The sequence below is a fragment of the Serinus canaria genome, chromosome 1A, assembly GCF_022539315.1.
Source record: "Serinus canaria isolate serCan28SL12 chromosome 1A, serCan2020, whole genome shotgun sequence".
Lineage (NCBI taxonomy): Eukaryota > Metazoa > Chordata > Aves > Passeriformes > Fringillidae > Serinus > Serinus canaria.
Window position 1 is genome coordinate 21,686,493 of NC_066314.1, and position 12,103 is coordinate 21,698,595.

The following is a 12,103-nucleotide window of genomic DNA, read 5'->3' on the forward strand; positions in this document are numbered from 1 at the left end:
GGAGGAAATAGCGAGGAACACATTTTTGTTAAAGTGGTTGGCTGCTGTTATCTGCTGATTTGGAAAAAATGTATAATAAACACTTACTGCTTTACTCTTGCATAGAAAACAGCAAAGAATGTGGAAGTAGTACCAAATAATGAACATCTGCAAGAGATGCGTTGTCCTTTCACTGCTATTGTTACTAATGGGAAAGTTTCTTTTTCTTACATCTGGTGAAAAGCAATTGTTGTTGTTGTTGTTGTCGCTTTTGTTTTAACTGGGTAATCTCAGGACAATTATCCAATCACTGACGTTTTGGGGTATGCAATAGGTTCCCATCAGTCACAACAGATTCTTCCCTGCCTCTCTAACATGCTTATGGTTGTCAAAATGTGTGGCCTTGGATTCTCTGAGAGGAATTTGCAGTGCTGTGCTTTTTCACAGACTCAAAATGAAGGTACAGGGAAATCTTTATTTTCTTGTTATGGAGTCCAGCAGATTTAAGTTTATGTGGCTTCAGCCTATACTAAGTCCTTAAAACCAGTGGATACAAGACCAGTCATTAACAAGAATCCTACTCACAAGTACTTCTGGGAGAATTCTAAAAATATAATGGATGTGATTTTTATTAAAAATACTGTTTAAAAAATAAAAATACTTTTTTTTATCAGCAGTCATATTTTTTCTGAACAAGGTAAAGAGCAAGTATTGTAGCATTATTTCACAATCACCAAATTTAACATTTGTACTGAAAGTTTAATGCCTTGAAGCTGGTCAGGACAACATATTATATTGCTTTCATTCATAAAGTTGAGTAGAGAATTAATTTTCTCTTATCTTAGCTTTGTTTTCAGCGCATGTAAGAATATCACAGGTATGTAGAGTCAAAGTTTTATCGCATCCATCTTAAATTTCAGTTTCCTGGTTAGGCTTTAAAATATTTTGCCAGAAAACTGGAACAGTCCATAGTCAGTAATCTGTCACCATTCAGTATTGTTGCATGGGAAAACCAGTCTCAGAATTTTCAATCCTGTCTGTAGATTGCTTGTCTGAGCAAGTTTGAGCCCATTCTGCATTCTACTTGATACAAATAAAATATATAACGGATACATTACTGGAGAATATCAGTTTTCAAAAAGCTCCCCTACTAAAATACTTCTCTTTACCAGGATTGTGTTTACAATCAAAAACAGTAGGGTCTGAGTGATAATATAATTTCTTGGCTTATCTTATTGAATTTGGGTAGAATGTTTCATGTAGGAATTTTTATGTTTATTTAGATCAGTAGAGTTCCCCAATTAATAAGCACAATTGCATTTAATTTTCTAGACATCTGTATACATACAACACCTGTCATATAATTTACCACTTAGTAGCAAATCTGTCACATTAAAAATATTTTGCAGGTACTTACAAAGGAAATCAAGACCAGCATTCATGTTAGGGATGAAATAATGTAAATAGGATAAGAATGTCATTCAATGATCTAAAAACAATATTTTATGGACATCTAATCAGTCCCACAATTTAGTGAATCAGACTACTTTTATGAAATATGTAGCTGCCTGCCTTTTTTGTGGTGCATTTTTTCCTGTCTGTAAATAGTACATTATTAGGAGAAACTCTAAAAAGTAAGTGTAATTTCTTTTCAGTGATTTATAATTAAAATATAATTTAAGACATACAAAAAAATAAACAGAATAATTATTATATTATTATCTTATTTCAAACTTCTCCTAAAACTGATAGTTATAATGTGATGAGACTGTTCCCTGTAAGGAAAAGGTATTTGTAGTTATTTACTGTATGTATTTCAAGCTTTTAACAGAGAGCTACATTTTGATGGAAGAATTTCTTTCTTTTGTTACATTCAGTAGCAAGTAATTTTTCTTCATATTTTCAGTATATATTTTATTTCATTTGTTCATGTGAAGGTGGATAATGAGACATGTTAGACACTTCCTTTGAATTACTCTCACAAAATATACCTTGCCTAACATGCTGCATTTTTAAATATGCATGGTTTCCTCTCCTTGCATGTCTCTGTATTTCGCAAAGACACTGGAAATTATATTAGAAAAGAATTTAAGCCTCTTTCCTGTGGGAAAAGAGACTAGAAACACAGCTAGTGACACAAACTCTTTTAATCTCTTGCTGTTAAAATGAATAAAAAATCCCTTCCTTTTTTACAGTTTGACTAAATGACATCTGGTTGTGATTTTACAGGAGGGGGAAAAAATGCCATAACTATATTTAGTAAAATCTCTTCTAATCCAGTTAATGTGAAAGAACTATTACAGTAGCTATTTGGAACTGAGCATTTTTTTACAGTAACATTGACTCCAACAGCAGAGGGCTTATTTTTAACTCATCCTTTTGTGAAGTGTTGACTGAAAACATACCCATGCCTAAGACATAAAAAGGAAATAAGTAAGGTAGGCTGTAATTATAATTAGTAATTAATGTAAACCAAACCTTATAATTGTTAGTTTGAGAAGGGTGGAGTGGTGTTTTGATCATCTTTAAAAACAGTTTCCAGGGATTTTTGATATTTTTTACTTACTGATGAAGTGATAGAAAAAGAAAAAAAAAAAAAAAAAGGAAAGAAAATAAGACAAGTTTCGTATTCTCTGGTACAGTTTTCCTGCCTGGATTGAAAAATCTAGTTATTGTAAATTCTCTCTCAAGATAGGCTACCTGATTCTATCCTGGCTGTTTTAGCTGTCAATTCTCTCCTGTAATTGTATCTTTAATATCCATTCTCACTGACAGATAACACAGTGCATAACACTATTTTGCTTGAATATGTTGTAACTAAAAGGTAAAATGGCAGGTGCTAATTCATGTAAAGAATGGTTTAGGTCAAGTTATTTGATTTCATACTGACCCATGCAATTCTCATAACAGGAAATTATATCATTGTTGACTTCAAGTGCTGATCTGTGATCATTTCAAAGTGTTTCATTACCTCTCATTACCAAATCTGTTAAATGAATGCTGAGGGGTTATTTGGTGGTGTTTGTTGTTGGTTTTTTTTATCCTTCTTTTCAGCAATGGTATAGCAACTCCATGAAAGTCATATGCATGTGGTTGGCTGACAGATTAGATGTTCAGCTTCACATCTACCAACTGAAGACTCTCATCAAGATAGTGAAGGTAAATAAAATATGTTTGCATTAGACTGCATAGTAGGGAGAGAAAATTAATAAAGTAATAACATGGATGATCAACCCAAAACTTTAAAAATGTGTGGGTTTAGGTTGGGATTTTTTTCCCCCACAGTTATGGCAAATTCCAGGAGTAAAATAACTTATTGAACCCCTTAATGTTAATTATAAGTGCACTTGCATTTGTTATATATTGGGGACAATTAAGATAGTTCCAAGGAATTTTGCAGCTAGCTGTACAGCATTGCTGTGTGATTATTCTCACTAAATTATTATTTGTCTTGTTCCCGATATTTGTTTTACCTGAATAATTTCAATAGTGTTCCTTCTTCATTTTCCCCCTTCTCCTAAAAATAGGAACTGGTTTCTTTTTTGTGCACATGTAATTACTGTGCTTAACTGAAAACAGTATTCGATATGTTAAATAACATTTTCTAATCTTTCATACTTAGGGTTAAGTATCAATAGAAATACCAATCCCTTCTCTTCAGTCCTCAGTCATTTACAGTGGCCAATGTCAAAAGCTTCCAAGCAGAGTGCAACATGCCTTGCAATAGGCAATTATGGATTAACCTACCATAAAAGAAAGTTTGCTCCTAACTCCCTTTCAGATCTGAGTTGATACCCTTAGGCACGAGACAGAAAACCATTTCAGATTTTTTTTCCTTTTAATTCTGTCTTGTCTAACTTCGGACGTTCTTGTTATCTGTACAAATGTGGAATAAGAAACACCTGTTGTCAGTGGTGACCTTGATTTCTTAAAAAAAATTTTCTCATAAAGTTCATGCAAGACTATAAAGTCAGAAGCCTTTTAATTCATGGTCACCAGAATTGCAATTGCAGCTTTCAGGATTCACTAGCAAAAAGGAATGGAACAGAGAGAAATGCAAGAAAAGAGTCATAATAATGATAGCTCCATGATAGCTTTGTTGGTTTTGACCTTAATTGATTTCTCTGGGAGCAGGATTTGGCTCTTCACTTGATTGTGTGCCCAAATGGCAAAAGCAGTTTGCTGTTCCTTGTTAAAATGAATGGCTCTTGTGAAAAGTTTAAAGATATTCACAAATGAATCACAGAATCATAAAATGGTTTGTGTTGGAAGGGTGCCTAAATATTATCTAGTTCCAGCCCCTCTGCCATGGACAGGGACACCTTTCACTAGACCAGGCTGCTCGAAGCTCTACCCAGCCTGGCCTTGAAGATTTCCAGGGATGGGGCATCCACAACTTCTCTGGGCAGCCCGTTCCAGTGCCTCACCACCTTCACAGAGAAGACTTTTACAAATATCTAATCTAAACCTACTCTCAGTTTGAATCCATTCCCTCTTGTTCTGTCACTCCATGCCCTTGTAAAAAGTCCCCTGTAAAAAGGTAGCTATCATCTACTTCTGAGGAAGAAGACAGGTGTTAGAGGATCTACAACCTGTGCCCCATGAGATCTAAGAATGGGCAGGATAAATTGTGCAAGAGAAATGTCACCAGGGAGATTAAAGGAAACTCTTACAAAACTGAATTTCAGGTGAATGAGCAGCACTGCCAACCTACCTTCCCTCTGCCACCTGGCACACTGGTTAGCCTTGTTCAAAAGGGGGAGGCTCCTGCTGGAGGTGGGAACACTGCTTCTGGCAGTGGCCTTTCTGGTTTGCTCTCATGTAAATTCCAACCATGTTATTCCATGGCACCTTCTGTGGACATTAAAGACTGAAGAAGATGATGTCAATCATATTGGTTCTGGAAAACAGAAAATTTTGGTGGGTAAAGATAGAACTGGTAAAACAGGACCTTAGCAGACAGGAGTCTGCTGGGAAATACAAAACAGTGGTCCAAGAAGAGTATCATAAGAAACTTTTCCTGCTGCAGCCCAGCTGCAGAGAGATGTGGGGAAGCACAGTTCCTCCAAAATAGAGTGAATGAAGGCATTTTTGTGTTTGCTTTAGGAAAATAATAAACAAAACAAAGCAAAAAAAAGCTATATTGCTCCTGTCACCTTTCAAAAATATTAAAAAAAAAACCAATAAAACCCCAAATAAGTAGGAGGTCATTTTTGAAGGACACGGGATAAGAGAAATATAATTCTTTTGGATTTGGATGCAACAAGAGTAGTGGCCTTATAAAGAAAGCCTAGAAGAAGAAACATTGTTCCCTTTATTCTCTTTAAAGGCTTATGATGGCATAAGGGTTTCATTAGATGTCTGAGACACGTGCAGAGGGATGTGACTAAAGAAGGGTCAAGGACCAAGAAAGTTGGGGAGAAATGAAAAATTAAGCTTGGAAGTGAACATTATTATCCTGCAAAACTATGTCAAGAGAAGAGCAATGTCTGAACCCCAGAGTGCTGGTCTGAGAATGGGAAGAATACAATGTAAAAGTGAAGGAAATTGCTGTAGAACCTGTTAACAGCATCAAAGCAAATTGAATGCACAGTGTTATAAAAAGGGAATGCAATGGTGACACTTGAAAAAGACCAGACGGGGTACTCGCAGGAGTGTGTGAGCAAAACATAAGCTGCATCCATTGACTCTGACATTGACCTGTGAAAGTCAAATAAATCTCCGTCACAGTGATTCAAACAAGGTTTAAATAATCATCATAGTGGCAGAAAAAAAATCTCCCAACTGAATGTTACCCATTTTAAGAGTGGTCTTTTGCAGTTCCCTGAAGTTTCGAGTGAAATCTTTTCTTTCTCCAAGGGTTGTATGTGGTCTCCTCCTCAGGCAAAGGAATGGGCCTGATAGCCCTTAATTATCTTCCATTTTCTTTTCCCCATATTCTCCTCCAGAACTTTGAGAATTTGTAGTGAAACCATACACAAAATAAGAAACTGCCTAGATCAACTTGTCCTTTTTAAGCCTTTAAGGGTAACATCGGTAAAGATTATTTCAAATGTGTTACAACTTAAAAATAAAGTACATAGGTGATTTTTCCATGTGCTTACTTGAACATTGATGAATATAAAACAATTCCACTCAGAATTCTTACATGATGGGAAAACAAAGAAGAAAGAAAGGATGAATACCAGGGAAACAAAATCTTCTGAAATGAAAAAAAAAGTAGATGCAAATCAAGATGTAGAGACTTAGAATGTAAATTAACTAGGTAGTCACCTCAGAAATTCTGACACTGTGTAGTATAGATTATTATCTGTATTCATTATTAGAGTATACAGTATAATGTAATATATAATCATTATTTTTCCACATTTGGTGTATAAATGTATAGAGAAATATAAATAAAATTACACTATGGGGGAAAAGGCAGGCATTTACATTTTCTGTGAAATGACAGAACTGAACTACTTGTAGCTAGATTCACATTTCAATAGGTATTTAGAAAAATTCTCAGCTGGTGTCTGATTGAATAAATGAACGAAATGGAAGTTACTGAGAAATCAGCAGTCGGAGTATGCTGCAGCACAAAATACAATCTCTTAAAGGAATGACCATCAAATTAGAATCTCTAGAGTTTGTAGAAATCTCACACAGCCCAAAAACTAAGACCGCCAAATCGTTATCAAGGTGATAGGTGCTTAACCTGCAGGAGGAATAAACCTGTGCCACTGGCATGCTAGAAATGGCCAGGGTTTAGTGAAAGAGTACTGAGACTTGCTGGAGTCCTATTCAGGATGTTTTACTTTTGCCACAGAAAACCTACCGAGACTTCAGGTTGCAAGGCGTGATGGAGGGGACGCTGAACAGCAAAACCTACGACACCGTGCACAGCCGGCTGACTGTAGAGGAAGCCACAGTCTCAGTCACGGATGCAGGAGGACTTCAGGGCATTACAATGAAAGACAGTGATGAGGAGGAGGGATGATTTTATTTCACAAAGCATTCAGAGCTGGGGGGTGATGGTCTGAGGGTGGGGTTTATCTTTGCCTTGGGGTTTTTTGGCAACTTGTCCTTGTAATTGCTTTTATAGTTTTGCCTTATGATATCGGTGCAGAAATGTAATTTGCTCCATCAAAAAAAGAAAGCAAGATTATCAGAGGAAAAGTGCCAAGGACTTTTTGAGAATAATGGTTGTAGCATATTTTTATGTATAGCTTTGCTTAGGGCTGCAAGAACACTGGGCATGGAGTTTGAGTTCCACTTGTGATTACATTTCTTTTCCTTATGTTTGCTACTGTTCATTCTTGTATCTCCATCTGATATTGATGTCCTGTGCAGAAACAAGATGTGTGTCTTACTTAAAACATAACTATACAGGAAATCATCCTTGGAATGAGTCAATGCCCTAGGTAAAAAAAAAATAGTGTATTTTCAGGATTACAATTTGTTCCCCTTTTTTTGTGCTTAATTTTACATTATTATGTGATGTGCATTAAAAACTTGAATCTTGGTTCTTTGTATATTGAGGTTGATATATAAGCAGAAGAACTTCAAGGACAGTCAAACACATACAAACTGCTTAGGAGTGTCGTGTCTATTCATTTTGCAAGTTTAAAGATATCTCATCCTGTTGGATGTCAGTAAGCTTGCCATCTATGTTTGTATTTTTGTGAAAATTTTCAGGCAATAAGAACACATTTTGTTGTGGCCATTTATGTATCTACCCAAGTTTGTATAGAATTCTACAATTAAAAGATGTTTTCAGTATTTCAAACAATTTGAACCATTGTATGATTCCTCGTGAGAATGAGATTTTTGAATTATTTCATTCACATAGTAATTTATAGCAAATATGGGGTTTTTTTACAGAGTAGATATATATAGCAAACAAGTACCCAAGGACACAATGCATTGATAAAGGAAAAAAGCAAACAAAAATCTCTCAGTGGCAGATGAACAGACAGGGCCAACTGCCTGCTTTTTGATGCCCTCAGAAAGAATTCAAATTTTCATCAGTCAAAATTCACACAGCTTACAAAAATCACAGCAGCCTTTTTTTGATGTTTGTTTTGTGAGAGCATGACTAATTCCTGAGTTTATGTACACAGAATCAGAAAGAACACAGATGACACCCAGAGAAGTAATGATACATTGCCAAGGTCCTTGTTGAGCCATAGCATTATACCTAAGGGACTTTACTGAGGAACTGTTGTGGGTTTTCAAGGTTGATGTGAGCTTTCTGTGCAAGAACAGTCTGTAGGATCTCAGGGGTCTATTGCAAGCATGCAGGGCTGCAGGAACTGAGAATGAGAGCTGCAGGGAAAAGTGGCTTTCGGCACATTTGGAAGCTCAGCCAAGCAGGGAGGGCAAGTTACACTTCTCCTAGGTGTCTACAGAGAAATCCTAAGTGGCAACATTTTCTGTGCAAACCAGCCTAATCATCCCATGAGCTGAGGTGAATTCAGCTACAAGGAAGAACTGGGAGCTGGTAAGGTAGACCATTCTGCTCAGCTTTTCATCACCATCTCTGCTGGGCTGAAGGAGGCACAGGGAGCCCAAGCATTATTTTTGCCTATTACCAGGCTGCTAGATGGCTGATTCAGGTTTTGATAGCACTAAAATAATTGCCTATTCCTTTCCTTTCCTGCCATTTGTCCTAGTTGCGCGGGTGTGTGGAAGCTGATGATGCTTGAAGGGCCACGTGGGGCTCTGGCTGAGACCCAGCCTTGGTGAGGGATAACCTGCCTGGGCAGGAGCTGCAGCCTCAGCCCCAGTCTGTCCATGGCAGACAGCAGGGTGCAGAGGAAGCCAGGCTGTCCAGTGTAACACCCATCTCCTAAACCCAGTGAAGCAGAGAGTTCAGTGCCAGTCAGGCACAGAGAGAGTTTTATCTCTGCAAAAGTCTCCCTGCTTCCCCTCTCCCCATGCTGACATTCCTTAGACCCTGCAGAGGTACCTGGGGAGAAGGCAGGTGTAAAGACATAAAGGCAGGTGTCACTTCAGTGGCCCTGCAGTGCTTGCCAAGGCCTCCCACTGCAGAGTTGTGCCAGGTCTGTGCAAGCCTTTCACCAGAAGGCACTAGATTTTTAAAGTTTCAAGGTAACACAAGAGCAGGAAGCAATACCCAAACTGAACACTATCCTTAGCAAGCCACTAACAGAGTATAGAGCTGGAGTGGGACCTAGAAACACCAGGACAGAAGTGCCTGTCACCAGCACAACCCAGGAAGTAAGTGATGGGTCTGTCTCCTTCAACACAGAGTGACCTAGCACTAGCTCCTCTGCCCAGCCCTGCTATCCAAAGGCCCTGGGGAAACAGTGATTTGCACTTACCTCCCCTTGGGGCTTTTCCTCTATCCCAAGCTGCCCCCATGCCAAGAAGGATTTCCTGATGAGGCAAACAACTCTCCCTATCAATATGGACAATTACAGAGTAGGTTATATTAATTTCACCTGTCAGGTCCTCCAGATACTGTAGGCCATTATGGTCCTGATGGGCCTCACTGGTGATCCCCAGCCACAGCCTCTGTCCAGGGACTCAATCTCAGCTCTGTTCAGGGCTGCTAGCCTCTGCCCCAGTGATGGAAGAGGAGTGCTGGATTCTCACCTCAGCTACAGCCCCACATCTGCTTGTTTATGGGCCCTGTTAGTCTAGAACCTGATCCACAGATTGACTTCAGAGCTTTCTGACTATCACAAACATGTTAATGATTTGGTCTCTGAGTTGCCACTACCTCTTCACCTGTCCTGCTCCCTGGCTGGGTGTGATGGGACTGGCCCTGACTGGTGGGGCCTTGTCCAGGCAGCCAGGAGAGTCCCCCCCAGCTCCCTATCCCTAGGGAGCAGTTAATCCTGTCTACATCCTGACATAACTTAAAAATGAGGAAAAATCCACCTGAACAAGACATGACTATGACTTTTTGTGGCTTGAAGTGGGCCCGAGTTACACAAAGCATTATACATGGACACCCCATATGTCATGCACTTTGCTATGCAATTTTTTCTGCTTGCAGTACTTTCAAGATAGAGATGAGTAAGGAAATGCTAAACAAACAAACAAGAAACCCAAAGCAAATATGATGAGAATTAAAAAAAAAAAACAACCCACAGAATATGTATGAAGAAATTTCAAGATGTTTGGGAAAGAGAAACTAACTCAGTCACAAAGTACAGGATTGTTAAAGACACAGCACAGCAGACATCAACGGATGACAGGTACAGAAAGGACAGTGCTTCAGATGTCCTTTAATTTCTTCCAAATGCAAATAATTTTTTTTTTTTGTACCTAGATTTGTGAAACCGTGAACCAACATGATGCTTGAGAAGGCCAGTGAGTACCGGCGTGACAGCTCCAGCGTTAGGCACCGTCCCCTCCAGCAGCCAGGGCAGTGCCCGGTGAGAGAGGACGCAGGGACCGCCTCTAAATCTTAACTTAGGCGTTTAAGCGAGGCTGTGTGCCCGTCCCGAGCGGACGGCATCACCGCTCGCTGAGAGCTTTCGAGCGAGGCAGCCAGCGGCGCGCCCGCCGCGCTCTCTGGGGGCTCCGCGGGGACCTCCACTCTTCCTAAGCGGGCGCGGAGTGCAGGGAGCCCTTAGGAAAGGGGCAGGAGGGGTCTCGTTTAATTCATTCCCCTTGAGTCTCAGTGGCATAAACGGGGCTTTAGCAGTCGAATCAGAAGCCACGACCAGGTGCGCACCGCCGCTGCGAGCGATGCTCGGGGCCGGGACCGGAAAGCGATGCTCGCAGCTCTCCCGCCGCCGGGCAAAGGGTGCCTGGAGCCAAGAGCTCGCTGCCCTCGGCTGTCGCTTACCCCAGACAAGGAGGCCATAGGCAAGGCAAGGCAGCGGCTGGGGGAGCACCGCGGCGGCAGGGCGACGTTGGGGCACTGAGCCTCCCAGCTCCGGATAAGCAAAGCCGCCGGCTCAGGCCGAGCCCTTTGAGCCCGCACCGGCGGGTCCGGCCGCTGAGACTGGTGCTTATAGAGTGGCCCCTCCCTTTAAACACGACCCGGAGCGAAGGGCAGCCCCCGGCGCAGGAACCGACGCAACTTTGGAGGAAGAGCCAGAGTGAGAGGGAGAGTGACTCCCGGGGCACCGGTGCTCATCGAAGGCGCCCAGCGGAGCAGCCTCCCCCCCTCCTTGGCCCTGTGGACATGGCACCCACAAAAGCGCTTTCTGGGCTCCAGGGGAATCTTGGGTCAGCTGCCGGATGTTCCCAGGTTTTGGGAAACTCCTCCTGAGACCCGCCAGACCCCCGACGCAGAGGGCGGGCGGGGCACCAGTGCCAACTTCGGAGTGGGCAGCAAGTGCGGCTCCACGAGGGATAATAGCGATGAGCGCGGGGGGCCGGGGAGCGAGTGTGTAAGGCTGTGAGGCGGGTTCCTGCACAGAGATTGCCCCTTAGGCACCTTCCGAAGGGGGTTGAGTCAGATGTTTGACTGTCAGCACAGGAGCTCGGAGCCGCACGGCAGCGGCGGGGCAGTCGGGGAGCAAGGGGGGGAGCGATGTGCGAAAGGGACGGAACCCGGGACGCCTCTGAGACCCGCAGAGACACCACGGCCGGCCTCCCTCCGGCAGGACTTTAACAGCGACTGGGGAAAAAATGCAGCTAAACAGAAAAATCAATCGCGCACACACAAAAAGTTTGTTTTCGGCCTTAGCAGGTGCACTGTCGTGTCGCGCCCACCTCCTCCTCCTGCCCCCTCCGTTCCGAGGGTGGCTCAGTTGTCCTCTGTGTGTTCCCGGGTAGGGGCGCCGAGCTCCGTCCGCTGCGACAGAGCACGACTCCTACTTTCGTTCTTATTTTCACGTTTCTCACTTGGCTTCTCCCCTCTCTCAGCAGCGCACATCGAAATGGGTCCCGCCATAAACGAGCGGGGTTTTGTCCCGCTCCGTGTCCGGCGGACACCTTCCTGTCTCCATGGCAAGCCCAGCGTATGCCGGTGCCGGGAATACACACACGCGCCCACACGGCGACCGGCTCTTCGCTTTGCTCCAGGTTACCTCCCAACACACCGACAGAAAATGGAAACAAAAAATAAGTTAATTGCTCCTGATCCTATTCAGGAATCTTAAAAATAAATAGCTTCCCCCAGCCAAAGAGAGCAAGGTGTTCATTTAGCAGTAAC

The 12,103-nt window shown here is 41.9% G+C and overlaps 1 protein-coding gene across 2 annotated transcripts in view; it reads left to right on the forward strand.

Moving 5' to 3' along the window:
• Window positions 1–7,487, forward strand: part of CADPS2 (calcium dependent secretion activator 2) — a 282,539-nt gene extending 275,052 nt beyond the window's left edge. The window contains exons 27-28 of one of the 2 annotated variants that reach the window (XM_030238173.2): window positions 3,034–3,138; window positions 6,791–7,487. In XM_030238173.2, coding sequence (XP_030094033.1) covers window positions 3,034–3,138; window positions 6,791–6,961 — 276 coding nt within the window. In that variant the 3' untranslated portion in view covers window positions 6,962–7,487. The remainder of the gene's footprint in view (window positions 1–3,033; window positions 3,139–6,790) is intronic. The other variant, XM_050969712.1, reaches the window with a different exon arrangement.
• Window positions 7,488–12,103: the final 4,616 nt, after the last annotated feature.